Source organism: Sabethes cyaneus, chromosome 3 (genome assembly GCF_943734655.1).
Source record: "Sabethes cyaneus chromosome 3, idSabCyanKW18_F2, whole genome shotgun sequence".
NCBI classification, from domain to species: Eukaryota; Metazoa; Arthropoda; class Insecta; order Diptera; family Culicidae; genus Sabethes; species Sabethes cyaneus.
The window spans coordinates 44,187,489-44,203,035 of NC_071355.1; the positions used below are offsets into that span (position 1 = coordinate 44,187,489).

General features: G+C 40.9%; 2 protein-coding genes across 2 annotated transcripts; both read left to right on the top strand.

The window, feature by feature from the left end:
- The first annotated feature begins 28 nt into the window (after positions 1–28).
- LOC128739526 (putative serine protease K12H4.7) lies at positions 29–1,644 on the top strand. Its single transcript, XM_053835020.1, has 3 exons — positions 29–438; positions 497–967; positions 1,029–1,644. The coding sequence occupies exons 1-3, from the start codon at positions 29–31 to the stop codon at positions 1,642–1,644; spliced, it is 1,497 nt and encodes a 498-aa protein (XP_053690995.1).
- A 10,420-nt stretch (positions 1,645–12,064) lies between these two features.
- Positions 12,065–13,717, top strand: LOC128739527 (thymus-specific serine protease-like). The gene is made up of 3 exons (XM_053835021.1): positions 12,065–12,501; positions 12,561–13,031; positions 13,096–13,717. The coding sequence occupies exons 1-3, from the start codon at positions 12,065–12,067 to the stop codon at positions 13,715–13,717; spliced, it is 1,530 nt and encodes a 509-aa protein (XP_053690996.1).
- The last annotated feature ends 1,830 nt before the right edge of the window (positions 13,718–15,547 follow it).

A 15,547-nucleotide genomic window follows, 5' to 3' on the forward strand; every position in this document is an offset into this window, starting at 1 on the left:
CGTTTGCAGTGTATCAACGAACGAGGCTATGCGAACGACTTTCGTCATCGTCCTGGCGCTGCTGGCCGCCGCAGCGACCGCCCTTCCGCGTACCCGGGAGGGCACTAAGCGTGCAACAACGGTGGATGAGATTATAGCGAAACGTGCCAAAGCAGCTACGACCTCACCGAAGAGCAAGCGCGTTGTGATTGAAAATTTCTTCACCACCCAAGCGGATCATTTCAATCCGCAAGATTCGGAGGAATGGACTCTGCGCTATTTGGCTGCTACCGACTACTATATGCCGGGTGGCCCGATTCTGATTTTCCTTGGAGGATACACACCGATTGTTCCTTCGATGATAGATGATACCTCTCTGATCTACGAAATGGCCAGGGAAATGAATGGTGCGGTTTACGCCTTCGAGACTCGCTTCATTGGCGACAGTAGAGTCACTAGGTGAGTTACTTTCTCTGGCTTTGATTGATATCATGAAATCTTATCCCTACTTTTTCAGCGATTTGAGTACAGCAAACCTGCGTTTGCTGAACACCGATCAAATCTTGGCGGATCTTGCCGAGTTTGTTACGTACTTGCGACGCGATGTCATTCAGAATGAATTGGCTCATGTTATGGTGTCCGGTTCAGGGTACGGAGGTGCGTTGGCTGTCTGGTTCCGAGTTCGCTACCCGCATCTGGCCGAAGCCGCTTGGTCTTCCAGTGGTTCTCAGAACGCTATACTGGACTTCCAGGAGTTTACCGAATCATGGGGTGATACGCTGATCGAGTTCGGTAGTCAACAGTGCTACAACGACATCTTCGTGGCTTTCCACGTCATGCAGAATTTGATCGACGCCGGATTGGCGAGTACTGTATCGGAAAAGTTCAACATCTGCACGGACATCAACGCGGCTGATCGTATCCAAGTGATGTACTTCTTCCAGGTGATGATGCAAGCAATAGAACAGTACACTTTGGCTACTCAAAAGTATGTACTTAAAAAGGGTTCGCAGATCTGATAGAAACTTATGCCGTACATTTCATTACAGCGTCACGGAATTCGCAGAAGTTTGCCAGGACATCACAGGAGGAAGCGCAGACAATGCTTTGGATGCATTTGCCGAATGGTTTAACACTAAGTTCGCCGTCGACGTTGGTTGCGTGGTTGTCGATCTTGATGACGCCGTGGAGGTTTTCAGTCAAACTGGCTGGGACACTCCGTTCAATCAGTTGGGAATTCGTCAGCGAATGTATCAAGCTTGTACCGAATTCGGATGGTTCTTCACAACCGATTCGGACCACCAACCGTTTGGAAGCCGAGTTCAGCTGGAAATCTACACTGAAACGTGCAGTCGCATTTTCGGCGATTGGCTGAGCTTCGAATCCATTTACTACGGTTATCGACGGGCAAACAATCGCTATGGTGCTGACAATCCTGCCATTACCCAGGTACATCTCACGAACGGTGCAGCCGATCCGTGGCGCAGGGCTAGCATTACGCACGATCTGAATGCGTATGCGTTGGCTGATGTTATCCCCGGTGTGCTTGGCGGCGCCGATTTGCCAGCCATTTCGGAAAATGATTCCGAAGAACTGCAAGTGGTCAAGCGTCGAATCAAAGCTCTGATGAGTAGCTACCTATTTCCCGTCAGTCCAAGAAGTTAAGTGATTACAGGTTTTTTCTATCAAATCGAAAGCCTTATTTTCAAAATAAAATTGATATTTTCAAAGAAAACATTTTATCTACAGTTATTTAGCCCAACACGACCTGTAATACTTTCTGACATAATCGATGCCGATTTATTATTCACACTTTTTTGTGTTGTACCAAATCATAATTGAGAACTCATATCAGTGGGCAGGCGCCAACGATATGGCAATCGTTATTCTTTGGGAAGAGATTATTTGAAAATCGAATGGTTAAACCCACGCACGCCGAGGACCCGAGGAAGCGAACTCTACGGTTTTCCACCGAGATAAGCTGGAGGTATAAAATACTGCCGAAATACGCTCTTCGAACTCAGTTGTATATCAAATTGCTCCGATAGAGCAAGATTAGGATTTTTGAAAGAACCTTCAACCGGTAGGTATTGATTCAATGAGCTAATTATGTGCTTCAGTGGTCGGAGAAGAAATATCTTTTTTAAACCGTTAGAAAGTTTGCGTTTGCGCTGTAAGATAAAGAATTTTCTCTACACGCAGATGTGATCAAAATGATTGATTATCTATTACTAAACTTTGCAAAGTGAATCCATGTGAGTTTTGAATGAAAGGAGTTTGTGAAATCATCAGCTAGATCAGGAAAAACATTTTTTAGATGAAACCGATATTCAGGATTGTGATATTTCAGTGAGCTACGTAAAAAATGGTAGTGAAATAATTACAATACACATTTGTGAATGTCTGAGAATTTTCTGTGAAAATTTGTGTAGTGCGGAGATTCCTATTATACATGATGAATTGATGATCGACAGTAACATAATAATAAGTAACACCAACGTCCTTACTAACACACCTACTGGATTCCTATTTCATAGTAAAGGGGATTCCTTTACCGAGTTATAAGTATCCTGGGAATTCGCTTTTTGGATTCTCATACAATAATTCTGGTTCTACGAGCAAGGCATTCTGTACAAATTTTATGCAGAATTCATATACATGATTCCAATGCGTGGAATCCCAAAGATTCTGTCCGAATCTTGTTGGTTCGTCCGGGCGGTTTTGCATCGTCGTTGGTTGTAAGCTTTTCGGCTCTGACTTAGGCTATCGTGAAGACTAGGAGTTTTCGAACAATTTTTTTTGTGAGAATTTTCCGAAAGGTAACTTGTTCAAAATAAAGTTAGGAAGGAGATTTGCTTAGTTCAAAAAAAATTCTACAATGCAGAAACATTATGAATATCTTAAACCAACGATGTCCACGAAACCTTTGTTTGGGCCTTTCGGCCTTATCCGCATTTGTTTCTCCAAAATCATTCTAGCAGGAAGCTCTCCATAATTTCTTTCCACTCTCGCTGTGACTTTGTCAGGCAACTTATCCAATCTTGCCTGACTTCCTTTTACACATTTTAGGCAACAGTTATTACCACCATCCTTTATTCAATCGATGGTCTCGGTCCTTTCCCGACTCAACCTTTATCGCGTTGGCTTTTCTAGATTGAACATATTCGTTGGGAATGGGCCTTTCCCGATTCATCCTTATCAACTTCAAAAAGCGTTAGCCCTATAGTCTGTGCCTATAGGCTTTTCCCGACTCAACCTCTGCATTGTTCTGCGTTGGACTTAGGTATTTCCCGACCTATCTTTTATGGGCGGCCTTCAGTTTTTCTAGACTCAATCTTAGTTCCCTATGGACTTTGCTTAATTCGACTTTAAAATTAGTTAGCCACGAGGTTTTCCCGATTCGCGTTGACCATGGCCTCATCATGACTCGCCCTTACTAAGCGTTTTGGGTCATTTGATCTTCCCGATTCAATGCGTTGGCTAGAGGGTCTTTCCAATCCAACTTAAAATTCATGGTAGTCTATCTCACCATTCATAACTTTAGCAATAAGCATTCCTTGTTCAAATTTCCTGCGTCGCTCAAGAGTTTACCTCATACAGCAATGATTCGCTGATTGAGGATTCATCAATCGGGTGGTTCGTTAGTTGGATATTCGCTAGTTGGGCCATGTTCCAAATAAAATGCACTTGAATATCAAAATTCGACTTTTCGACTTTAGACAATTCTATCAACTGTCAGTCGGCCCAATTAGCAAATCACGATTCGATAGTTGGAGTGCAGTCGTGACTCTATTAACCAATCTAGGTTGTACCACCGAAATCGCACAGAAGCTAAAAATACTGGTGGATTAAATATGTGAATATAAAAATAGCGTTACATTTGAACTAGTGGAAAAATTAAATTACTGCATTGCAAGTGGTCCAGCAGCGAAAATTAAATGGAAAGTTTTTTTGTGGTTCAAAATAGCTCCCTACAATGTTCAGCAAAGTTGTTCAACTCTAACAGGCAATTAATGTGAAATCAACGACTAAGTTACAGTTTAGCTTCTAAACACATAACACATAATAACTTTTTATTGAAAAGAGATAGATGGATAATTTCTTCGACAAAGTTGTAACTAAGATTATATAAGTAACTTTGTCAAAGACAGTAGGCGTATTTTTTATGGTTTCTATCTCACAGGGCGTTTTATTTAAAGACCTCCCCAAAATCACTTTTTTGCTAAATACTTCAAATTTATTGGTTTTATTGCATCATAATGTTTTACAAAGTTATTTCTCTTATCAAAAGACTATTTTTGTAGAACATTGAATGTTCTACATACAATGTTTACAATGTTTTACAAAAATATGTCTTTTGATAAGAGAAACAACTTTGTAAAACATTATGATGCAGTAAAACCAATAAATTTGAAGTAATAAGCGAACAAGTAATTCAGAGGTCTTTAAATAAAACGCCCTGTGAGATAGAAACTAAAAAAAATATGCCTACTATGTCTTTGACAAAGTTACTTATATAATCTTTAGCTACAACTTTGTCGAAGAAATTATCCATCTATCTCTTTTCAATAAATAGTTATTATGTGTTATGTGTTTAGAAGCCAAACTGTAACTTAGTCGTTGATTTCACATTAATTACCTTTTAGAGTTGAACAACTTTCCTGAACATTGTAGGGAGCTATTTTGAACCACAAAAAACTTTCCACTTCATTTTCGCTGCTGAACCACTGTGCATTGGTGATGGTGACAAAATGAGGCATATGACGAGTAAGTGGTGGGATGGATGGATGTTTATCCAAATGGATAACCAGCTTTTTACGAGCCATAACAGCGGACGTGTTCGTATTATTTGAACAGCATTTTTGACATTTCCCTAATACATAGCACGTTTTCTTTCCGTACATTCCTTTAGTTTTACCGTGAACACGCGGAAAGAAAACGTGCGATGTATTAGGGAAATGTCGAAAATGCTGTTCAAATATTACGAACACGTCCGCCATTATGGCTCGTAAAAAGCTGGATAGTATTCGAAAAAAGTACACGGTATACAGCCCTAAGGGTTGTACAAAAGGGTGACGTAGGACAATATCAGATCATTAGATAAAAGACCAATGTAAACTGCATTTCTGGCATATGTATGTTTCTAAGAATCTGTGAATGCCATGTTTAAGTGAATGTTTTAAAGAGTAGAGCGAAATATTCAGATACAAATCTTCATTGAATTGTGGCTTTGAAAATACGTGGACGGGAGTTCATAAGTACAACACCTGCAACCACTAAGACAGAGATTTCTTTTAAAAATCACTTATGTGCATCATAAAGGCACTGACAAACTGACATGACACATAGAATAAAATCCTTTGAAAACCATCGTCCTACACATATTGCTTGCACACTAGCATCCTCTGTTATGCATGTTGCGGAGTAGCTTGCATTTGCAGCGTTTTATGCTGCAGGGTTTTTACAGGGTTTTGGTTTTATACTGAAAACTCGAAGCAACTCTCGCGCGCCGCGGTGTGACCATGTTGCGAAACATGCTTTTTTGAAAAATGAGTTGTTTTTGATTGGACGATGGAATTAACGCGAGTGTCTGCTTGTCTGTGATAAAGGTTAAAATAGTAATGAATGACCAGCCCACAGATTATTGTATTAAATATGATTATGCACAGCTTGACATGTTTCAATAATCTTGCTTTAACTCGCTTGTGGCCTTTAAAAGAGCCATTGATAACAAATAACATTAAGCACGTTCATCGCAAATGACGTGGCATTCGAATGTCCTTCTCTTTTGACATGAATGGCAACAGGTACGTAAGTTAGCGGCGTCAATTCATTGTCTTTTGCTCCGAGAAGGTTTTATTAGTTTACATTCACTGCTTACCACTTGTTACATAGCAGAAAATATGGCACTTAAGCAAAAATTTACATTTTTTGTATGAGAGTCCTTATCTTCCTACCACAGGGCTGAGGAGTCTCAAACTATCATAAAATAAATTCATGCCTCCAAAAACCCCCACATGCCAGATTTGGTTCCATTTGCTTGACTAGTTCTCGAGTTTTGAGGAAATTTGTGTTTTATTTATATGAGAGCCCCCGCCCATAAAATTGCTAATCATTTTATCTATCCAACGACATATGAATTGTTCAGTTTCGTTCAGTAGTTTAGTAACGGGTGGCAACTAAATCTACGAACTGCCACATAAATCTCCGCAAAAAGTATACGGTACAACATTCAAAAGGTGATTATGTTGCGCCTTCGATTGTTTACCATATCTAAGATGCTTAAGGGGAAACCGAAAGTGGCTCAAAGATGGCTGGGTAAATGGCTACCATTCGAAGCATGTATTGTTTTGCGCCTTAAAAATGCATCTGTATTGGCAGAGCACGCTTTCGCCACGTAATCAGTGCTTCCAGTGCTGTTATAATTTCCTAAAACTTGTAATTCAATTTATCGATCTGCTATGTATCAATAAACGCTCAGCAAAACATAATTGCTAATGGAAAATAAATTTAACTGATCATATCGATCATTACGTGTTCATAAAAGCGACCAATGTATAATTTGGAATTAGTTTATAGATATTTGGTTGCGCACATATTTCGTTGAACTAGCAATTTCCGAAAAAGCAGCAACACAGTATCAAACTTTCGTCACATCAATGAGCTTTTAAAGAGCTTTCAACTTTCGCCGCATCGATGAGCTTAGAGTGAAGTAAACAAACAAAACACAAACGCAGGAATCAAAAACGCAATCCGATGCAAGCGGATTAATTAAACATCCTGGTGATTCTACGCATTATTCAGTTGCTGCTGTTAATTTTGATTGAATCGGAATACCTTGATAAAGAAAACAAACCCTTTTTCGGGATGTTTGTAGTCAATGCGGTTGGCTGCGGATCAGCTGTTTATGTTTACAAGCTCCGCTATTTGACATATATTACCAATACTAATGCAATATTCAAATAAACGTTTAGGTTTTTAACGAACACACGAGATGTACAGTACAGTGTTTGTCGCACTAACACAATAACGTTAGCCACTTTCGGTTCCGCCTTAACAACTATTCGCAAGCAAGGTAGTGAAAGATCAGCCAAAATTATGGACGCAGGACATCGTGGTCTTTCTCGTGCCTTCAACAACAAGCCCTCTGGTTTGGTTATCAAAAGATGTGCACCAGACGAATGTTTGAAGAAAATTTTGATCCCGTTCCTACAAAAATATCATGCAGATGGACAACACGTGTTTTGGCCGGACAGAGTATCATCGCATTACACCAAAAACGCAATCGTTCCTGTGCCCAAAAACCACAACCCGACAAATCTGTCTCAGTGCGCCCAATCGAAGATTTTGTCGGGATTTTGAGTTCCTTGGTGTACAGAAATAACTGGAGAGCCACGAGTTGCAAAGAGTTGATTGGTAGAATCAAGAGATACATTCGCAAAGTTGATATGACAGGCGTACAACGCTCCTGTTCCAACATCAAACGGAAGCTTCGCCGAACAGCCGATTACGGACCGTTTTCAAATGTACACTTTTTTTACCTTTGTTATACTATATAACAAAGGTTTAGGAATTGGTCGAAAAACACAAAGTTGATCTAAGGCCCGGATGGCCGAGTCACATATACCAATCGATAGGGTTCGACGAATTGAGCAATGTCTGTGTGTGTGTGTGTGTGTATGTGTGTGTGTGCGCTGCTTATTTTCTATCGCCTATTTCTCGGAGATGGCTGAACCGATTTGTCTGCTATTACTTTTGTTTGAAAGGTATTATAGTGGAGAATATTGCTACGCTATTTGTTTCGTGGTCCGACTTTTTTTTTTTAAAGTTATAAGCAAAAATGTGAAAACTACGTGACACGATTTTCTCCGGAACCACACATTCAATTTCAACAGTCTTAGTACCAAATGAACGCTCTTACTATTGCTAAACATTGTGCCAAGTTTTATTGAAAACAAACAAGTGGTTTAAAAGTTAGCCTTAAAAAACCAGTTTTGACAAGGTTCAAATGATCGCCTGTTTTTCAGAGATGGCCAAACCGATTTATGCGCTATTAGTTTCATTTGGCAGGTAATATAGCCGGATAGATCACTATTGAATGGTTTGTTGATTGGACGTTTAATTTGAAAGTTATGAGCAATCGTTTACACCACACCAAAATTAACAATTATTTATAATGATTTTAACCAAGATAATTTACCTAATTTCAATCATTTGTATTACAAACGAGAGGTTTTGACACTACGAATATATATACAAAATTTCATAAGAATTGGTTTTACCGGTCAAAAGATATTAACACTCGCGCCAACTTTTGTAACACGGTTACTCGCGCGCACAATAGCCCAAACCAAAGAAAACGTGCGTACTAGACTTTTGACTAGGAAAACTTGGTTTGAAGTTTATCAAACCTTTGGGAGAGTTTCTTGAAATTGAATGCTCTATCGTCTGATAGAATTTGAATTTTGATTAATCCCCCTAAAAGTGAAATAAAAAAATTATTTTTCTTCAGTTTCAATATAACACATTGATATGTTCTGCAAAGTTTAGAGCATATTATTACAAGAAATTTTGCTGAAGACAGTAACCTTCTATCTCTTCAGCGAAGTTAGAGAAATCTTATTTATTGTATATGCATTTGTAAAATCAGTTTGTCTATTTTAGCTCTTTTTGTAATTGTTGTATGACTTTTTTGTGTATTACAAAGCTGTGCAAACAGTAAAAATACACAACTTTGCTGAACATAGTATCCCTCTATGTTTGTTTGTTTAGGAACTGTAGAACTTTGATCATAAAAGATTCCCTGATTTTGACCCCGAATTACTCGAATACCAACAGATGGATACATTTTATACATTTTACATTTGCTGATAGTTTTGTTGCATACAGACACCATTTTTCCATATGAAGAAACGAGAGAAAATTCCAGTTGGGGCCGATTGCGGTACACCTTAATGCTGCTAGCTTCGTTTCTGTAATGTCGGTTTATGCTGATCTATTTTCCCAACAATTTAACGTATTAATGCATTGAAGAATTATGACATTTTGCTCATAACAAGTTTATTGAAAAATATACGTTAGATAAACAACGATTTGTAACTTTATAATACTATGGCGTTCAAAAACCTACACATGTTGTACAAAATACAACAGCGTGAGTAACCGAAGGTTAATAAAAATTGATGAAATTTATTCAAGAAAACTTTATTATTGTGAATCAGATAGAATGGCGTGACAGGAAATTATGCATAGTTCAAAAACCCATAAACTAGACCTTCACTACGCAATGTATATGTTAAAGAATATTATTCTTCTTACAACTTACTTTTACTTGCATTTACCCACATTAGTAACAACTTACTCAGCAATTTCATAAGAAAAGGTACTATCAAAATTTATAAGTGCCGTAAAACGGGCTAACATTGATCGCCGGGGTAACATTGATCAAATGGACCATTCGCATAAATAAGTGAAATAAACCACTACTGCCAACTTTCCTGAACTGATCAATGTTTCCCCGTTTTACGGTACTTCTATTTCGTTCAAAGTTTGTAAACTTATTCAGTTTCCAAAAATTTTATGTAAACAAACGCACCACGCAATCTTAACCAATAGATGATTTATTTTCCGATGACTTGTCGATTTCTATCTAATAGCAAGTAAGACCGTATAACAAAGGTTCCTTTCACCACTAGGTGGATTAAATCAGGTTTTTCAACAATGGATAATGTATCTTTAATTTCGGTAAATCAGATCGTCCTCATGTATCTTTGTCTTTTTTTGACAGCTCAAGAAAAAAAATCCAAAATTTTAGTTGCCACCCGTTAGTTATAAGCATTAGAAATCTTTCATTCAAACGTTACACTTCTATTTTCGTTTTCACAAAGTGCTACCCAGTTCCACTCCAAACAAAGACGTAGTCATACGTCAAAACGATACAAAAATGGTCGCCAAAATCCATTTAAAGTCAATTCAAACTCAATCGGGCAAAGTTCCGGCGTACAAAAGCTACATTGTTGTCTCTGGGCCAGTCTATTTAATATCGGCCGCGCGTATTAGCAAGACATACCGGCTCGCCTCCGTGAAACCACAGGAAAGGTATTAGGCACTTTTGAGGGCACTGACGGTAGAATTTCCCTTCAATCGTGCCCATCGGGATGTACGGTTAGCTCACCTTGCTGCATCCTCAGATGGCCCCAAACCAAAACATTATGGCGAATTTGTCCACCCTCTTCTTCCTTACCTTTCCAGCAATGGCCAACCGCAATGCAACAACGTTAAACTCCTGCCACGGCAACTGCTATGTTTCCGCCTTGAAGTTAGGCTCGTCGTCCACTCCCAAGTAGCCTAGTTAGCTTCGAGGTGCGATACAGGTGTAATAAGCCAGTCGTCGCATATTCGAATGATGGCTATGCGGTGCTGCTAGAGTTAGTAGGATCGTTGTACTAGCCAAATAATTGTCCTGTGCAAAGTCTGTCGATAAAGAAGGGTTAAGTCTTAAAGTAATTTATACTTAAGGTTTTGCATTTTTTGCCTAAAACCTATAACAGCGTGCCGCCTCGCGATGTCGAAGACCGAGAAATCGGCCAGCTGAAGAATAATAGAGCCGCCGGAAAGGACTAACTCCCGGCAGAACTCTTCGAAAATGGTAAAGAACCACACGCAAAAGTCATCACTGGATAATTTCAAGAATTTAAGAGGAGGAGAAATTACCGGAAGATGAAGATGCGTTTGCTCAATGCCGCCTACAAGGTGCTCCTCAACCGCAAGAGAATTCATAGGGCCGTATCAGGCGGGCTTTGAGAGGGCCCGTGCTACTGCGGATCAAATTTTCACTATCCGACAAATCCTCGAGAAACGTCGAGAGTACAAGTTTGACCTGATCGATCCATCTTGCCCGTTGAGTTCTCCTGTTCCTGGTGCGAGTGGGGTTGTTGAAGAGAACTATTTTCGTCGCACTGTCGTCCGGAATCCTTTCGACGTGACCAAGACCACCGACTTTCGCCAGATGTAAGATGGGAATCTTTCCAGTGAATGCCTATAGCTCTTGATTCATACGCCTCCACCACTCACCGCTTTTAATTTATATCCGCTACTAAATATCATCCGCAGCACCTTCCTCTCGAACATGGTAAGGGCCCGCAGGTCCTTCGTGTGCAGCGTCACGGCTTCAAATCCATAAAGAACTACCAGTTTAATAAGGGTTTTGTACATTGTCAGCTTCGTACGACGGCTTATGCTTCTTGAATGTAGCGTTTTGCGAAGGGCAAAGTAAGCCCGATTTTCCGCTTAAATGCGCCGCTGGACCTCTTTACTAGTGTTGTTGTCCGCGGTCACCAGCGATCCCAAATGCACGAATCAACCACTTCTAGTTCATCGCCGTCACCGTCCGTGAGAGGCAGGCGTTTGTTTCTTTTGCTACTGCTTGCCTCTTCCTTTCATATATTTGATCTTCGACGCATTTATCTTAAGCCCAATCCTCCCAAACTCCGCTTTCAGTCTGGCGTAGATCGTCTCCGCCGTCGCAAAGTTCCTGGCTATGATATCAAAGTCAGCTGTAAAGTTCCAGTCTCGTCGGTTGAGCCCCTTAAAGAGCAATGTTGAACAGCATGCAGGATAAGCCGTCATCTTGTCTCAACCACTTCAACTCGCCGCGTCTCGAAGGGACTCGAGAGTGTTTCCGAGATGCAAACACGATGTAGCGCTGATCAGTGGCGTAAGTTTGTCCGAAATATCGTGTTTGTGTATTATCTGGTATAGCAGGACTCGATCGACTGTATCGTATACTGCTTCGAAATCAATAAAGATTTGATGCGTGGGCACATTGTATTCCTGAGATTTCTGCAATATCTGCCGGGTGGTAAAAAATTGGTCCATAGTTGCGCGAGCCCCCACGAAATCCGCCTGATTATTTGCATGTAAAATATTCCACCAGCACCAGGTGCTGCTGAGCTTTATGTTCTTTTGTTATAAGAATATAATCGCCATCTTTTATTGAGGGATTAGTTTAACAGATTTCTTAGGAATTCTCCAGAAAGATTATGAATAAGCCTTCAAAATTAATTTTCCTTACAGGTAGAAAACCATGCGATCGATTCTGCTGATCGCCCTATCGCTGGCGATCGCAGCGTTCGCTGCTGTTCCCCGGAACACCAAACCGAACATACAAGCCAACCGGCAGCTGATCGAACAACTGTTTACCCGCCAGTTCGCTGGAGCAAAGAAGCAAACCCCAGTGAAGTCCGATTCCGACTCCAGCACGCGGCCAATTGTCGAGCACTTCTTCACAACCGAAGTGGACCATTTCAATGCACGAAACACCGACCAATGGACACTGCGCTATTTTGCTGCAACCGAAAACTACCGAGAGGGAGGTCCGATTTTGATTTTCCTTGGCGGCTTCCGTCCTATCTCGCCGGATCTAATCGATGAGACAACACTGATCTACGAGATGGCCCGCGAATGGAACGGTGCGCTGTTCGCCTTCGAATCTCGGTTCTACGGTCAGAGTCGTGTCACTGAGTATGCACAGCCCAGAGTAGTGAGATAACCAGGTCATAACAATAATTTCTTACTTTCAGGGATTTGAGCACGGAGAACCTGGGCCTGCTGAGTGCAGATCAAATTTTAGCAGATTTAGCCGAATTTGTGACTTACGTGAAACGTGAACACATTGGAGATGAAACCGCAAGGGTGTTGGTTGCTGGTACCGAGCTGGGAGGATCCCTAGCTGCTTGGTTCCGTATCCGGTATCCACATCTGGGAAATGCTGCTTGGGCTTCTAGTGCTTACATGAATGCTGTTTTGGGTTTCGAAGATTTCTCGGAGGCTTGGGGAGATGCGTTGATCGAACACGGTAGTCAGGAGTGTTACAATGAGATCTTCGTTGCATTCCATGTAATGCAAAATCTGATAGATTTGGGAAGGGCTGATTTACTCTTCGAGAAGTTCAATATTTGCTCGCAAATTGACCCGGAGAACACCTTCCAAGTTCAGTACTTCTTCAGTATCTTGATGATATCGGTTGAAATCTATACTATTCGAAATAATAAGTACGAATATTTGGAAGTACATACATTGTTCAGACAATTTAAAGTTGTATTCTATGTTTTGCAGTTTGGCAGATTTTGATGAAGTGTGTGACGATCTTACTGGAGCTGACGTTGATACTGCCGTTGATGCCTTCGCGAACTGGTTCAACACAAAATGGGCCGTGGACATCGGCTGTGTAGTATCGGATCCGGCACAAGCTGTGGAAATCTTCCAGGAAACTGACTGGGAATCAGATTTCAACCAAATGGGAGCTCGCCAGTGGATGTATCAAGAGTGCACGGAGTTCGGTTGGTTCTTCACCACGGATTCGGCATTCCAACCGTTCGGTGATCGTGTTACGATCGACTTTTACATTGAGATGTGTCGCCAAATATTTGGCGATTGGATCACCGAGGAATCGATCCAACGAGGCATCAATCGGGCAAATAATCGTTTTGGAGGAGCCAATCCTGGATCTAGTTTAACGCACTTCACCAACGGCGATGCTGATCCGTGGAGAATGATAAGCATCACTCGTAATATTACATCCGACGCGCAAGCCGATGTGATTAGTAATCAGTTGGGTGGATCAGACCTGCCTGCTCTCTCGCCAGATGATCCCTCAAATGTGCAGGAAGTCAAGCGACGTTTGAAGACAACACTTGCCAGTTATTTGTTCCCCTTCAGTCCTTGGGAAAGTGTGTAAGATGATTGTTATGTATGAATAAGTGAAGATTTGAGGCGTATTAAATGTTACGTGGGTTTAAAATTTTGTTTATTTCTTTTATAATCTATTTGTTACGACTCTCCTAGCCATGTCCTTACTCCTATTGTTAGTCGCAGTCACTAGCGATCTAAATACACCAACTCATCTACTACCGTGAACCCTCGCTGGTATGACATCCTTTAATCTGTACATTTTCAAACAGATCCCCGGTAATATGAATGCATTAAAAAATGAACAAGTGTCATACACAATTGACGTTTAAATTGACCGGGCAAATTGGAAAAAAGCAATAAAAACTTGATACGTTTCCTTTTGCGTAGCAGCTTTGGCAATATACATAGCTCATATAAAACTTAACCTCTCTTCAGCACCCAAAATAGACCATTTTAGTCGGAATTGCCGAGCAAATTTCCTACCTTCTACAACCCGAATATTGAGAATTCCCGGACATTTTTGCTAGGAATCGCGATGAATGGCAGAATACTGCGCGGAACCTCTACACCCAGATGTTGCCGAAATCGCATTATCTCATTGTGGATTGCAAGACCTAGGTAAAAACAGACTTCTGGGAGCTTCAGGAGCTCCAGTTCTTCACTGCTCATCATAATTTCGACGACTCTGCAGACTTCAGAAAGCAGATGACCAAAAAATACATGACTTGCCCGCGTGGAGAGCGCAGCACTCCATCCATAGCAACCGAGACGGTCAATGGGAAAATATACCTACGGGAATGTCTGCTTCCGCTTTTGAGATCACACAATAGGCTAACTGGCTAAGCATTTCAATTTCGTGCCGAAGGGTCTCAGTTCAGTCCCCCGGAGGCACCGGAACTATAGCCAATTGAAAAGTACCAGGTCATCATGAAGCAAGCACTTCCGACCCATCATAAGAAAGAGAAATCGAAGCAAGATATGAAGCAAAACTAGTTTTCCACACAAAAAAAAGTTGGTTCAAAAATTGTACAAGACATTATGAGTGCCAAAGGGAAAGTTCTTACAATTGAATATGAAAGTTTGTAATGAAATTGAATAAATCCCAACTCCATAGAAGTCACGAATGACCCAAGCTGTTAAAGTGACTATAATCAAAACAAAACAAAACAAAATCGAATAAAACAAACGTGGAAAAAGTTAAATAATATAAGTTCTTACTTACTTAGTTTGCTAGCCGTCCTAAGACAAAACCTGATGAACAAAGTTTCTCCGTTGTACTAGGTTGTGGGCTACCGTTCTCCTATTCCAAGCACTTGCAGTTCGAGCATTGTCTACGTTTTATGCCCATAGAGACCAACCGGTCTAATGGGCGTCCTGGACAGGGTACACTTGGTACGGCGGCTTAGTATGTTCGACTGCAATAGGACCACCAGACGAACCGTTGCTTTCCAAGAGATGGCATTTTTCTAGTGGTAGTAAATTCAACATTTCTCACTTATCTATGCCACACCGAGCGAGTGTTGCAACGCTGAGTAAACTTATTGCCGTGCAAAATTGGGTTGTTTTCAATATGTATACAACATACGTTACAAAGTAACGATATCTGCTGTATTCAACAGGGAAATTTTGATGGTTCCAAGCATACTCTCACACATGGCGCATGATGAAACACTAGCACCAACTTCTGTTTTTATTATCAGAAACTAGAGGCGATGTCCTATCGCTTGTGAAGCCCATAGTAAGCACGACTTCACGACTGACTGGGATCGAGACGAAGTAAACATATTCATCGACTACCTCGAACTCATTGCCGTCGATTGTTACACTACTGTTCTAGCGGTGTCGGTTGGTTGTTTCGGACGTAATTACCTTTTAC

Coding starts and splice junctions, on each gene's coding strand:
- LOC128739526 (XM_053835020.1), top strand. CDS start 29: ATGCGAACGACTTTCGTCATCGTCCTGGCGCTGCTGGCCGCCGCAGCG. Junction 439..496: donor GGCGACAGTAGAGTCACTAG/GTGAGTTACTTT, acceptor CTACTTTTTCAG/CGATTTGAGTACAGCAAACC. Junction 968..1,028: donor TACACTTTGGCTACTCAAAA/GTATGTACTTAA, acceptor ATTTCATTACAG/CGTCACGGAATTCGCAGAAG.
- LOC128739527 (XM_053835021.1), top strand. CDS start 12,065: ATGCGATCGATTCTGCTGATCGCCCTATCGCTGGCGATCGCAGCGTTC. Junction 12,502..12,560: donor GGTCAGAGTCGTGTCACTGA/GTATGCACAGCC, acceptor TCTTACTTTCAG/GGATTTGAGCACGGAGAACC. Junction 13,032..13,095: donor TATACTATTCGAAATAATAA/GTACGAATATTT, acceptor TATGTTTTGCAG/TTTGGCAGATTTTGATGAAG.